The 15,653-nt window shown below is 44.8% G+C and overlaps 1 protein-coding gene across 1 annotated transcript in view; it reads left to right on the forward strand.

Annotated features, from left to right (window-relative positions):
* The window catches only part of IMPACT (impact RWD domain protein), a 114,198-nt gene that overhangs the window by 95,354 nt on the left and 3,191 nt on the right, over window positions 1–15,653 (forward strand). The window contains exon 10 of the mRNA XM_030213660.1: window positions 11,677–11,811. Within this exon, the coding sequence (XP_030069520.1) occupies window positions 11,677–11,811 (135 nt within the window). The remainder of the gene's footprint in view (window positions 1–11,676; window positions 11,812–15,653) is intronic.

The following is a 15,653-nucleotide window of genomic DNA, read 5'->3' on the forward strand; positions in this document are numbered from 1 at the left end:
TTCTATAATGGCATTTTCTTTTTTTCACATGGATCAGTCCAGACTTGTGGGTTATGCTCGCCTATCAGCACGTGGATAATGAAGAGAACATCAGAGCTCTGTCACATAGGCTACTGTGCAGGTGCTCCTGATCATTATTCTCTCTATCCCAGCAAGTGGTAGCAGTTCTGTGTCTGATTCTTGATGCCAGCTCCTAGCTTATTTTGGGCTTATTTGAGCTGGGGGATTTAGGCTTCTGCTTTTAAAGTCATTGTATGTATACCTGATGGTGCCAGGTTCCTCCTCCTATTTCACATCTATCTGCCGCTTTAATTCTCCTGTCTCCAGAAGGAAAAAAAAAAGAGAGGCTTAATTGGGGTATTATCTTGGGGTATTTCAGGCTGTGCTTCAGCATCCTAAGAGCATCTTTAGAGCTAAAATTCTACAACAACACTTGTGCAGCTTTCGGTGAGTACTTGTTATCCAGGGTGAGTGATTCTAGTTGCACCAGACTGGCCAAGAAGACCCTGGTACACGGACCTAATCCTTCTTCAGATAGACCCCTCCTTCCCATTCATATTCTGACTCTCTAAGGTCTGCTGACCCGAGATCCCATCCCTATGGAGGATCTGTCCCACTTTGGTCTTATGGCTTGTCTCTTGAAATGTCAAAGTTCCGAAAGAAAGCAAGGAAGAGTTCCACTTTTGCGGCTTGGGTGTGGAGAACTTTTGAATTATGGTGTTTGGAGTGGAATATTGCTCCATTTCATGCTTCTCTTACCCATATTCTAGCATTTTTGCTAGAAGGTAAAGAAAGGCTTAGCTCTAAATTCTTTAAAGAGACAAGTAACAGTTCTAGCCTGATTCAGGGAACACTCTTTCTTAGCAGGGCCGGTCTTAGCATGTGCGGGGGCCTTGTGCAGACCATTTTGGTGGGGCTCCATCCTAGCCCTACCATACCTAGCTCCACCCACCTTAGCTCCACCCACTCCAGCTCCACTCCCATTGACAGGATTATTAAATTTTTAGAAAACATTTTATTTATGAATTTTCAAATAAAGACAAATGAAGCAAAATTTGTACAGAAAAGTGATTGAAATAAGCACAATGTTCTCATAGGAAACCTAATATTAAGCAATGAATATCCCCCCAGAAATTATTCAGTTCAAGTCCACTGCAAACAATTAGGAGCTCCAATTCTCATAACAAAGAATAAAGGAAAAATAATTATGTATATAAATAATTCTCACCTCCAATTCTGAAGCTCACAGTGTGGCAGGGAAACACTGAAGCCCTGTACTGTTGTAGCCTGTCAGCCCCACTCACTCTCACTGTCACTCATACACCCGCCCTCAGCCACGCCCCATCCGGACATAATTCGCAACCCCAACGTTCGAATGAAGCCCCCAAGCTCCACCCACTTCAGTGAAGGGTTCGTAACTTCATGGTGGTGAAGCCTCTCTACTTACTATGTCTCTCTGTCACGCCCTCGCGTCGACCGTGATGACGTCAGTGATGATGTCATGGCCGACCTCCGTACATTCTTACAGGTTCTGAGGGCGGAACAGAGAGACGCATCCTCACCCCCCAAGTCCTAGCACACATGGAAGTTAGTCCTCTGACGCCCTCGACGCAACACCACGCCCCCTCCCAAGTCGCAACGGAACGGACATTTTAGAAGCGGCGTTGGGGTCGGGGAGGCAGTTTGGAAACACAGAGGAGCCAGAGGGAATCAGCTGTTCGTTGCTGCTGGGCCCGAGCGGCACACACAACCACAAAAAAAGCACACACACTCTAGCGGAAAAATACTCTGCTAAATTGCACACAGGGGCGCTCCTTTTCATGAAGTCACTTCCAGAACCAAAAAAGGTAACCTTTCTCCTCAGCAAAGCAGACATCCACTTCCTCCCCCATCCTTTGTAACCAGGGACAAAGCTGCGTGGCAAATGCTCCCTACTAAAGGCTCCCTCCCAGCCTCATCTCACACTGCCAGGTTTCATTTGCCTTTGACAGGAGCTCCCAGCCCGGAGGATATCACACATTTGGGAGGAGGGAAGCACAGCAGCGAAAACGAAAGACCAGAGGAGGAGGAGAAAGCAAATGGGATGGAGGTAGTAAAAGTGAGTTCAGAAACACCCGTGACGTTACTTCACAGCACAGGAGAGGGAGCTGCTCGCTCGCCCTGATCCCTTCTCATGCACCTCCTCGCCCCTCCTCCAGCGAGACGTTGCGGTGCTCTGGGCACACAAACAAACTCCCTTCTCCCGAGTCCCAGCTCAAACTCTGCAATGCCCTGGCCTCTGGGATTCACTGCCACCCCCCTTTGTACCTGAATGCCAAAGTTCTCCAGCAGCCAAGGGATTTACTTGGCCTTCTCTTTCTTAAGGGGGTAAAATCCAAATCCTTTCTATTTCGAATACCTGTATTTTAAAACTTATTGAACTGGACCTGTATCACAAACACACACAGACACTCATTCAAACGCCCCTCACAACCACCACCCTCCCGCCACAAAACAAACACACACACACAAAAAACAAAAAGACACACACACACTCACACATTCACTCTCTCTCTCTCTCAGAGTCACTCTCGTACACACTCTCCCAAACATACACACTCCGAGGAAAACCTTGCTAGCGCCCGTTTCATTTGTTTCAGAAACGGGCCTTTCTTACTAGTTAACTAAGAAAAGATCCAGGTATGTGGACAAAGTACTTTAAAATTCCCCCATTACTGTAACCCACCAAACCAGAGAGGCAACACCAGAGATCCCCAAGTAGCCAAAAAGATGTCAAGTAAGTGTATAGATTCCCTTTAAAGACAAAACTAAAACTATATATTCCAGTTCCACTTCAGTGATCCTGGGACTTGATTTGAAGACTGATAAACCAACCAAACAAGAAGATCCCTCATGACCCCTCACCCCAACCTCCTCCCTTCATTTTGTGTGGTTGCTGACTACCTGTTGACGTCTGTTGTGGGGTTCATTAAAAGTGATTCGGAGTCAGTCAGTAGCTGGGAGCGGGATGAGGATGAGAGATAAAGCAGGTGCTGATAGTTGGTGGGTATACCAGGAGACGTCCTGGCACTGAGTAAGTGAACCTCCACGTGATCACCGGAGACCCTGTTAACCTTTAAACAACGATTTCATGGGGGCATATCATTTTGAAGGGGCACTTTTGTTGTCTTATACATTGTCATGTACTCATCCTAAGAGAACGATGCTTTGCACACGCCGAACCCTTGCGCTTCAAATTGCATTGGCTGCCTGTACAGGAACGCATTGCCTTTAAGCTCTGCTCCTTGACCCATAAAATCATCTATGGGGCTGCCCCGGATTATATGCATCCCTTGATCGACCTTCCGCCCAGGAATGCCAATCCTGCTGCTCAGTTCTATCTCCATCTACACTTCCCGAACTGTAAGGGTGTCAAGTACAAGAAGGTCTTCGCCTCGTCCTTCCACTATTGGAGTCCTAAACACTGGAATGCTCTCCCACAACACCTTAAAACTCAAGCAGACCACACCCTCTTCAAGAAGTTGTTGAAGACCTACTTCTTTGCTAAGACTTACTCCCCACTTTACACCGCTGACTGATGCACCCTCCCTTGACCCTGACCCTCACCCTGCTTAGATTCACCCTGTTAGATGCTGTTCCTCCTGTCTACTCCTTGTATACTTTTCTTAATTTCCTATTTTGTAATTTTACTTAACTTTTTGTAAGCCACATTGTGCCTGCATGAGTGGGAAAATGTGGGATATAAGCGAACCATAAATAAATAAATAAATAAATAGGAGAGAAGAAAGATTTGTACAAATTTTGGAAACCCTTCTGAATTCAGTAGTGCCCCCAAAATTAAGGATATGATACTTAAATTTTCATACATGAGAGACTCAGGGGGTCTTTTACTAAAGGTTAGCTCGAGTTATTTATTCTTATGGGCCCTGCTGCAGATAACTCAAGCTACTCTGTAATTATTATGTGTTCTTCCGTTTCCCCCCCCCCCCCAACCACCCACATTAGAACACTAGTCTAGTAAAGTAGACTGTAGTAGTACTTACTCTTAGTTCTTCTGTCTTCTAAACTCGATTCAGTCTCTGTCAGCTCAGGAGTCAGGACTCTTCTGCTGAGTGATGTTGATGCTGTCAAGTCACTAAGTGCCAAGCTCAGGCTGGAACTCTCTGCCGCGGTTCGCCCTTGAGGTTGAGGAAGGATGTTACATACATCAGGGGGTGGGCGGGCAGCGTGGCAGACAGACGTTTCTTCCGGTGGCAGCGGACCAGGTGGGTGGTGCCGCAGGGAGTCATTCTTCTGGAGGACCTACCGACTGTTACCAATACATGTGCCTGGGCCTGGCTGCCTGCCTGCAGTGCTTATGCACCAGCAGAGCAGGCAGCCGCAGTCAGCAGAAACATATCACCATGGCGGTCGGCGGGGGAGTGGGGAGGGGTCATGGACAGGGTGTCAGGTGGTGATGCAGCCAGTGGCAGTGTGGTGCACGGCCAAATCTGGGTTGCATGTGTGGCACCACGGCACGCAGAACTTCATATGTGCAGCGGAGGCACAGTCAAGAGTCAGACAAGATGGTGGCAGTCTGGCAGAAATTGTGTGGCGCTGCAGTGGGAGAGATCTGAGAGGGATGTGGAGGAGGTGGAGTTTGATCAGATCGCATTGGCGATCGCAAATGCACGCAACAGGAAGCAACCAGCCGTGCGCTGCAGGCCCCTGTGAGCACAAGGCCCTGTGCGATCGCACCGATCGCCCCTGCCTAAGACCAGTCCTGTTTCTTAGCATCACATCCAGATGATGTTCGTTTTCTACAAGCGGTAAAACTTGTGCATCCTTCAATATTTTACGGCAGCTTGATGCGTGAAGAGTGCTTTTACAGTACTTAGCAGTCACCAATACTTTCTGGTATTCTTATCATTTTGTCCTCTTTTTTCAGGGTCCAAGAAGGGTAAACATGTTTTTAAAGCCACTGTTGCTCATTGGTTCACGGATTCCATTTCTTTAGTTTACATTCTTCAAGGAAGACAGCCTCAGTTGGACCTCAAAGCCCATTCTAAGATGGCTACTTCTTTTGCTGAGTCACAGGCAATTTCTTTTGTCAGGGGTGTCTTGGTCCCTTCCAACTTAAGAACTACTTTTCTTTATTTCTCAAGTCCAGATTGATCCATGTTATCAAAAGAGAGGAAAAATTAGACCTTATCTGATGATTTTATTTTTTTTAGTCTTGTTACTGACTCTGGTTTACTAAGTTTCTTTGTTCAAAATGTGGTTAACTAATATTTAAAACAAAGTTTCTTCTTTAGCAGCCCATCAGTCTGATCAAGACTCTTGGGTTATGCACTCCTACCAGCAGATGGAGACTGAGAATACCTGACTCTGAGACTTGTATAAGACCCCTTTGTAATCCCACCTAGCCAGTCGTTCTCAGTCTCCCATCAGATGGTGGATGTGCAGCCTGTATGATAGACCTGGGTGGGGTTACTGGGAGTATTGCTATTTATGAGGTTCGGTTTTGGGGGGGGGGGGCTAGTTACAATTAATAAATAAAAGAAAAGACTGTACCGTGATCATCCTTCATGGCTTCAGGGGTGTGGTCTGTGGGGGACACTTTTTCCTGTTGGGGTGCTACACATAGGTGGCCAGGTCCTTACCCTCCTGCTTCACTCCCTTTGGAAATGAGGACCGCTTGTGCCTTAGCTGCTGCATCTTCTGCCATAACCTTGATTAAAAAAACAAAATAAGAGCAGATGTGTCTGTTGCTGACAAGGAGCCTCGAGCTGAGGGAGAGGCTGCCTTGGTGAGCAGTGCTAGCAGTCTTTGCCTTCCTCCCTCCTCCTCTTCAGCCAGTTAGTAGAGTCCCCACAGCCTGATGAGCACCGTGTGATGAGCGTAGATAAACTTTGCTGTGTGCCGCATGTGTGGCTGCCAGTTGGTGGAGATGCCTGGAGCACAATGCAAGCTTTGTGGGGATTCAAAATCAACAGGTTTGGCGAGTAAGGATGTGGCACCTAAAGACAGGGCCGGGAGTTTAGCAGTGGCACCAACGGCTGCTAAAGTCAGTCCCTCATAGGCGGTTCCCGCTAATTTGGATTCAGGCTGCTGTTCAGATGTGCCTCCCCAGTTATCGCCAGAGAAGCCTCTTCTGGGAATGTCAGTGGCTCGGTGCTTCTTCCAGAATTTATCTGGGCCCTTTTCCAAGCTTGGAAGTTGAGTCCTCTCACAGGGAGGGCTTCTTCCTTCTCAGCTACTTTCTGTCCCTTCAGGTCCTTCTCTGTCTAAACAGCCTACAGTGGTTTGGGAAGCTAAGTTTGAAGATCTGTCTCCTAGGAGCTTTGACAAAGATTTAAGTGACCAGGAGGAGCAGGAGGGCACTTTTTCTATGGAAATGAAGAGGGTCTTCTCTCCAGGGAAGATTCTTCTGTGGTTGGAATGTTTCACAGAGAGGAACTCTCTTGAGTTCATTGCTCAGGTGTCCTCCATGTTCAAATTTGAGGATGATGTCACAGTGGAAGGGTCTATTAAGAAGGTAGATCTGTTTGTTAAGGGCATTAGGCAGCTACCTAAGTCCTTCCTGATGAACCAGGATGTCAGGGACATGGTTCATATGGATTGGGCATTGCCCGATACTCTGTGTAAGGTGGTGCAGGCAATGGCTAAGTTTTACCCTATTCTGACAAGCGACACAAATTCTTTTCAGCCTCTTATGGTGGATGCCTTAGTTATGACAGTAACTAAGAAAACAACAATTCCAGGGGGTGGGGGTGCGGCCCTCAAGGACCCGCAGAATCAGAAAATGGAGGCCCTGTTAAAAGGAAGTTGATGATTGTGTATTTTTATTTCTTTGAAACTTCAATAAGAAGACTGGGGGGAGGGATGGAAGGAAGGAGTTTTTATCTTTCCACACTGGTGTTTCAGCCATCCATTTGTGGAAGCCTGGTGGTTACAGTGTTCTTCTGATGGGCAGAAATAGTGTTGGTTGGACCTGCTTCTGATCCTGGGGATATGGACATGGATGTAGCTAAGATTGAAATGGGGTCTTCCTTTTTAACAGATGTTCTTTATGATCTGCAGAGGGCTTCAGCAAAAAATATGGCCCTGGTTGTCTTGGCTTGGAGGGCCCTCTGCCTTCATGGCTGGGCTGCTTCTAAGTTCAAACCTTGTACCCTCCTGTTCCAAGGAGCTATGCTTTTCAGGGAAGAATTGGATAAGCTGCTGAAAGGTTTGGAGACTCTAAAGTCCCTTACTTTCTGGCCATTTCTTTCAGAGAATGTAAGCCTTCCATGGAGGTTGGGAGTCTGGTTCAGGAGCTCCCAGTCCAGGTACAATTCTCAATGAAGGTGTCTGGCTCCTACTTCTGGTGGTAGTTGGAGCCCAGTTAAGAGAGTTTTACCAGAGGTGGACCCAGATTACCTAAGATCAGTAGGTTTTAGAAATCATTTGTGACGGTTATTCCTTAGAGTTTGAGCATCCTCTGCCAGATCTTTGTCCATTCTCCTTGCCAGTCTCATCTGAAGGTGGGGTCAGTCATGGTCATGGTAGACCACTTGCATTGTCTAGGCACCATCGTGCCTGTCCCGTGAGAAGAAAAAGACATAGGAAGTTATTCTGTTTATTTCATGGTGGCGCAGGGCTTTCAAGATGCCCTGATTTCACATGGAAACCTTGCAGTCAGTGATCTTAGCGGTTCAGCGAAGGGAGTTTCTTAATTCCCTTGACCTCGCAGAAGCTTATCTTCATATTCCGGTTCGCCAAGGTCATCTGCAGTTCCTGTGTTGTATTGTCTTGGGGCACATTTTTAGTTTTGTGCGCTGCCTTTCAGGTTCATGACAGCTCCCTGCACCTTTTCCAAGGTCATGGTAGTTGTAGCTGCAATTCTTCACAAAGAAAGTATTCTTGTTCATCCTTGTCTGGACAATTGGTTGATTTGGGTGGTCCTTTCAGGAGAGTGTGTGGATCATGGCTTGTGTAGTTAGTTTTCAAGAGTATCTGGGCTGGGTGGTGACTCCAGCCATGAGTCATCTCTCCTTGTCCCAGATTCTCGAATATCTGGGGAGGTGTTTTGACACGTCATTAGGTTGAATGTTTTTACCAACAGAGAGGATTCTTAAGTTGCAGGCACAGGTTTATGGGTTCCTTTCATTCAAGACCTCTCCAATGAGGTATTTCCTGCAGATTCTGGGCTTGATGGCAGCCACTCTTGAAGGGGTATCATGGGCCATAGTAAATATGTGCTCCCTTATAGTTTCCCTCAACATCAGGATTTGGACAAGGGTCTTGAGACATCAGAATGAACAGTGGTGACTATGGATGCCAGCCTCAAGGGCTGGAGGGCTCACTGCCTCGGTCAGGTAGCTCAAGGTCTTTGGATGATGGAAGAAGCTCGATTGTCGATCATCCTGGTGTCCAGCCTGTTGATTCGGCTCACTCTGTTGGTGTTTCAGCAGCAGCTCGTAGGCAAAGCAGTCAGAGTCCTTTGTTCATGTCGGCTGAAGTTACCTACTGGATTTGTTGGCAGCTCACATGGCAGGAGTCAACCACGTTCAAGCCGATTTTCTCAGCAGAAACACCTTGGATCCAAGTGAATGGACGTTGGCCTGTGATGTTTTTGACAAAGTAGTTCTTTGTTTGGGTGGGCAATGTTGGTTCTGATGGTTATGGCCACCAGTGCACAGGTACCCCGTTTCTTCAGATGCTGGAAAGATCCATGATCGGAGGGCATAGATGCCCTGGTATGGCTGGCTCAAGTTCTGTTATATATGTTTCCTACGTGTCTGCTAGTGGGCCGAGTGATCCAACGTATCAAGGTGCACCCCAGGTCTGTGGTGCTGATGGCTCCCGATTGGCCTTGCAGACCCTGATATGGGGACCTGATGTGCTGGACAGTCAGTCAACCTCTCCATCTACAAGAAGTGAAAGACCTCTTGAGCAGGGGTCTATCCAAATGCTAGACCCATCTCCATTCTTGCTTACGGCAATGCTCTTGAACGATGCAGTTATAAAAGGGGTGTCACTCCTCCAAGGTGATTGGTATCCTGTTGCAGTATTGAAAGTGCTCTACTTCCTTGGCCTACGTGCACGTTTGGCAAGTCTTCAAAGAATAGTACCAAGAGAGAGAGGTTTCCAGCCATTGCAGGCTTTTTTGGCGGCGATCTTGGATTTCCTTCAGGATGGTTTGGATAAGTCTGGCCTTGTCTTCCCTGAAGGTACAGGTGTCAGCCTTAGACTATTTCAGGTGCCTCGTATGAGGAAAGTCATTGGCTTCCTTGCCAGAAGTAGTACATTTTTGAGGGGGTAGGGTGTCAAAGCTTGTTCATCTGCCACGCTGGCCAGTTGTTCCTCAGTGGGACCTTAACCTTGTTTTGTTGGTACTAATTAGGCATAGCAACCTGTTCTTGGAAGGACCTTACGTTAAAGGCGTTTTTTTCTGGTTGCAATTTCATTGGCACACAGAATTTCAGAGTTTCAGATCTGTCTTATCTAGAGCTCTACTTGGTGTTCTTGAGGGGGAAAGTTACCTTGCACTTGGTTCCTCCCTTTCTCCCCAAGGTGATGGTGGCATTTCATGTGAATCGGTTCATTTCCTTCCTGGTCTTAGGTGATTTGGCAGGAGACAGGGAGCAGTGGCATTTGTCAATGCTCAACGTAAAGAGGGTCTTGCTTGAATATTTGAAACATACAGAGGAATTTTGATGATTGGATCACTTATTTGTGCTATTTGGTGGTCCCAAGAAGGGAGTGGTGGCTTCTAAAGTGACCATTGCAAGATGGATTAAGGAAGTGATTGAATTAGCCTATTTGCTTGATGGACAGTTGGTGCCAGAGGCTCTCAAAGCACATTCCACGAGAGGGGTCACAATGTCACGAGCGGAATACAGTCTCATTCTGCCACAGATATTTGTCAGGCGGTAGTTTGGTTGTACTTGCATTCCTTTATGAAATACTATGTGCGGGCTACATAGGATTTGAGTTTGGTTCTGCTTTGGTGACTTCTTGTCTGAGGGGGTCCTGCCCTTGAGGTTACTGCTTTGGTACTATCCAAGTGTCTTGATCAGTCTGGTGGGCCACTAAGGAAGGAGAATTAGGTCTTACATGCTAATTTTCTTTCCTTGAGGCCCTCCAGAATGGTCAAAAGCTTGCCCTGAATTGGAGAGTGTTAAGAGACATGGAAGAGAGTTCCAAGTGTCAAAGGTGTTTATTGTATTTGTTCTTGTCCTTACAGGGTCATCTTGGATGCAAAATGGTTTTGCAGTCTGTTGTATGCAGTTGCTCTTAATTTAATTGTTGTTGGTTGCTGTGGTTGTTCAAAAAAATTCTTAAATTGTCTGAATATGGGAAGCATGAAAAAATGCTTGCAGTGGGTATCACTGGTACAGTCTTGGGTGGTTCTACATTATCTGCTTTGTTATAGAAATACTTGCTTGCTGGCTGGCTGGGATTGCATGGGGTCTTATACAAGTCTCAGTCAGTCAGGTGGTTCTCAGTCTCCATCTGCTGGTAGGAGTGCATAACCCAAGTATTTTGACCAGTCTGGAGGGCCTAAAACAAAATTAGTAGGTAAGACCTAATTTTGTCTATTTCATGTTAAATTGTTCATTTAGCTGGATGCAGGAGATGTGAATTTCTTCCTGTGTGGCTTTTCACTGCTTGGTTTTCAGAATTTTGATCAGGAGCACCTGCATAGTAGTCTATATGGCAGAGCCCTGACGTTCCCTGTTTCTCCACCTGCTAGTAGGTGAGCATAACCCCCAAGTCAGGACTGACCTGTTGTGAATAAATAAAAGAAGATTATTAGGTAAGACCTAATTTTTTTCCTTGGTATTCATCATAAGTAATTTTCTCTCAGCGTGTGGCATCAGCATTCCTATTTTGAGATGCCAAGTTATAGAATTTCCCCTTCAGTGTCATTAGTCAATGAGCTGCATCCATGTAGTGCTTTGGAGTAGGTGGGGGAAAGCTTTAGCGAGTTATTTTGTATAACTAGTCATTTGGCCAATGGTTAGCAGATATCTAAATGTTTTCCACACACACAGTAGTATAAAGTTTGGGATAGCAGTATAATGTACAGTGGATCATCTCCTTTTTCTAGGAGATTGACATGAGATGATTGTTTAAATGTAGTGACTTCTAGCTTAGGATCAAATGGAAAGTATGAGCCATGAACTGAAGGCGGGGCCCTTCTTGGTTTTCTTTTTTCTGAGACTGAGAATCTGTACAACATGAGCGGGTTAATTTCTGTCACCCCTTTCCCACTAAGGCACGTTCACGTAACCATGGCCAAAGCAGGAAGATTAAGTCTTCTGTTTAAAAAAAAAATAGTGAACTGATAATGGTATTTCTGCACTATTTAACCCTTTTATGAAAAAATTTTCAGTGATTAGTACTGGCTTACTCTTTTGTAGGTTTGTGCATGTGTCTATTGTGGTTGGAAATCATGCATCACTACATGGAGCCAAATGAAGGCTACTGTCAGGTTTCTGCCACTCTGAAATGGGATATTACTGCATGTCTTTATTTCTTCACAGTTAGATTGTATCAGTGCACACTGCATGTCTATCATTACTTAAGGCTTGTTCAGCACCTGCAGAATGGCCCTTGGTGGTACTTGTGAATGGTGTGGGATTCATGAAGTTTGAATCTTTATCCTGTATAGTAATACTTTTTATCACTTTTTTTTTACTGGAGCAGATTTTGGATGCACGCAATGTCATGGTGATAGTCTCCCGCTGGTATGGAGGTATTCTGCTTGGACCAGATCGCTTCAAACATATTAACAACAGTGCCCGAAACATACTAGTAGAAGAGAACTACGTAAATTCAGCTGTAAGATTTTTCAAGATATTATGATTATACTAGGACTGTCATAGAAGAGATGTTATTCCCTCATAAAGTTTTCTTTGATTTGAGAGGTACAGTGTTAACTGGAATCATAATTGGTGCCATTGGTTTTATGGTATTTTGTTTTTTCCTGCTGTGTTTTTTATATTTAGAGTAGGTGGGGGAAAGCTTAGGCAAGTTATTTTCTAGAATTAGTCATTTGGCCAATGGTTAGCAGATATCCATTGGCAAATATCTATTTTCCTTTTTTTATTTAATTCAATGCAACTTACGGAGATATTTGTCTTACCTGCTAACTTTATTTCCTTGACTCCTACTGGACCAGTCCAGATGTATGGGTGTGCCCCTCTACCTGTAGATGGAGACAGAGAAAAAAGGATTCAACGTACTTTCCTGCGAAAGGCACTGTGCAACCTGTTTCCCCCTTCTTTCAATATTATCTGTAATAAAGCTAATGAACCCCCTGAATTTCCCAATAGGTGGGGATTGGAGAACCTCTGCCAGAAATCAAACCAAGAACTGAACCAAATCGTATTCAACTTGAGCAATCCAATATAATTACTGTGAATTAAACTTCGAATAAGTACTCTTGCAATTAAGTAGATAGGATTTTGGACTGGTCTGGTAGGACTCAAGGAAAGAAAATTAGCAGGTAAGACAACTTTCTTTCTCCATATTGTCCACCAGACCAGAAGTGAGTGATGCATCAAAGCACTTAAACTGAGTGGGACTCTAACCATAAGAACATCTTGACTAAAGGCATCCTCTCTGGCATGAGTATCCAGCTAGTAATGCCTCAGCTCGCAAAAGAATGCAAGGATGCCCAGGTAGCAGTCGTACAAATCTCTGTGGCTGAAACTGTGTGCACTTTTGTCCAGGATGTTGCCACCCCTCTGGTGGAGTGAACTTTAAGGCTCTCTGGACCTAGGTGTCACTTGAGAATGTAAGCCGAGGATGCTTTAAGGCATCTTGCTAAGTTGGATTCTCCCTCCCCTTTTTTTGGTCCTCCCAAAAGGAGACGCACCTCATTTGTAACTTCCAAATATATAATCAACACTGTATGCCTATTCAGGCGATGCAAAACAGAAACTCTTCCTCACAGCCTTCCTTGTGAAAGGACAGCAAAGAAATCTGCTCAATGTTATGAAAAGGCAAAATCACCTTAGGCAAAAATGAAGAGACCATCTGGAATGAAACTCCTGCTTCTATGAATTCCAGTAAGTTGTCTGTAAAAGATAACACCTGCAATACTGAACAACTTGCCACTAGGAAATCCATCTGGAGCATAAGATCCTTTCAATGAAGCCTTCAAGAGCAGTTCAGACTGCAAGTATGTTAAAGCCTAGATCACTAAATTGAGATTCCCAAGCTTGGAAGTAGCTTATGCATTGGTAGCCGGAGATGCATAGCTCCCTTGAGAATTAGATCCAGATTTGAGTAACAAGCCAAAGGGGCACCTTGCACATGCCCTGAAAATGCACCAAGGCTGAGGTAAGTGAAATATCTATAGTCTCATTTTTTTTTCTGTTTGTCTAATCCTTACAGTTGTGCTGAGATTTCTGGCTTTCTGTTTTCTGTGAATTTTCCTTTGTTTACTCAAAAAAAAATAATTCAAACTTTTGTGGAGGATATGATAGAGGCCTACAAAATACTAGGTGGTGTAGAATGGGTAAATGGTAAATCGATTTTTCACTCTTTCAAAAAGTACAAAGACTAGGGGACACTCAAGGAAGTTGCATGGTACTACTTGTAAAACAAACAGGAGGAAATATTTTTCACTCAATGAAAAGCTCTGGAACTCATTGCCAGAGGATGTGGTATCAGTGGTTTTCTGGGTTAAAAAAGGTTTTGGGCAAGTTCCTGAGGAAAGTCCGTAGTCTGCTATTGAGATAGAGATGGGAAAGCCACTGATTGTCCCTCCCTGAGATCAGTAGCATGAATCTTGCTACTTCTTATGATCTGAATTGGCCACTGTTGGAAGCAGGATACTGGGCTAGATGGACCATTGATGTGACCCAGTATGGTTATTCTTATGTTCTTATGTCTTGCTCTTAACCTTGTGCACTGCTTAGATTATCTTAAATCTCTGATTGATATTTGATTGTTTACTACTGGTCTTTTCTTAAAGTATTTTGTACTAGTCCTTATCCCCCCCCTCCTCCACCTTTTCTCTACCCATATAAAAAGCAGCCACCTGGTCTGGTAGGCATGGTCTGTTTCAAAGAAGAGGTGTAGCAAGGTGTTTTAATACATATAACATTGAAGATTGTTTTCACAGCTAACAAAGTCCACAGATCTCTATGACAACCAGAAATCCGTCCTTGAAATTCATCTTGAGGCATTGTGGATCTCCAGCAAAAGGGAAGGAGATACTGTGCTGAAAAGGAAAGCTGGACATAGATCACTAGATCCTGAAAAATCAACCCCCTAACTCCATCTTCTGTTGAACTGAAGAACCAACCAGTTTGCAGTCCTGGAGGTAGAAAAGCTGAAAATATCTCAAGAACATGAGGAAACCAAGCTCAAAAATCACAAAGCTGCTGAATCAGTGGCCAATGAGAAACGAAAAGTAGTGATGGGTGGTGATTCTTTTCTGAGGGGTACAGATGTGCCCATCTGCCTACCAGATATGATGTCCAGGGAGGTGTGCTGTTTCCCTGGTGCTAACATTCAAGATGTAGCACAAAGTTTACCAATACTCATCAATCCTACTGACCATTATCCTATACTGCTCATCCATGTTGGCAAAAATGATACTGCTAGGTATCCCACTGAATGTAATGAAAGTGACTTCATGGAACAGTCACAGCGCGGCTCGACAACGCTCAACTTGTCTCTTGGACAAGTTGAGCGTTGTCGAGCCCAGCTGTGACTGTTCCAACTTCAGTACAAGCACCGAGACCCTGAAGCAGCAGCGCTCGGGGGCATGAAGAAAAAGACAGCGTAGCATCACACTTGTTCTGGCAACGCAGTCCGTGATTGAAGTACCATCTTCAAAGATAAGTGCTGGTACTCAGATTGAGTGCGATTTAGTATATAATAATCACAAGAAGTGTAGCTATTTCTGTACTATTTATGTAGCAGGAAGCTATACACATCTCGAAGATTTTTTGGCCGATGATGAAGGCAAGATGAACGTTATCTGTTTTAGCTCCGTTAGATTAAATATCATCTTGGAGCTCTTTGAGGCCTTTTTCCTTCCTGCATGGCACACACTATTCAGTGTGTATGCCAAAATATTGAAGTCATTTTTTTGGTAGTGGAATTTTTGTGAGAGTATAGAAGCTTCATAAGGATACATCCTTGTCGGGCCTCACACAAGGCAATTTGCTACCTGAGATGAAAGATGAGCTGGCACCCCTCCCAGGCATCCAAAATAGAGGGGTCTCCTCAGAGCTGTAGTAAGGGTGGAGGAAGTCCTTTCACTCAAAACACCAGCCAGATTGTTGCCCCAAGAAAAGGAAGACATGTTTCTGACTATAATTTAACACCCACCACCACCAAAACAAACAAAAAAAACCTTTTCATTGTGGTTTATATGCAACAAAATGAAGCAGTTTAATTATGTAGTTTGGGGAATCTAATATCAAACATGCATACTCCTTATAATGTTGCACGGAATTGGCACGCTCTCTTTTTCTTTCTGCTTATCAACCTTGTGTCCAGCATCTCTCTCTCTGCTTATCCCCCTTGTGTCCAGCATCTCCCCTCTGTCTTCGTTTTCTTCCTAGCTCTTGTGTCCAGCATCTCCCCTCTGTCTCTGCGTTTTCTTCCTAGCCTCTTGTGTCCAGCATCTCCTCTCTTCTTTTTCCTAGCCCCATGAGTCC

The sequence above is a fragment of the Microcaecilia unicolor genome, chromosome 1, assembly GCF_901765095.1.
Source record: "Microcaecilia unicolor chromosome 1, aMicUni1.1, whole genome shotgun sequence".
Lineage (NCBI taxonomy): Eukaryota > Metazoa > Chordata > Amphibia > Gymnophiona > Siphonopidae > Microcaecilia > Microcaecilia unicolor.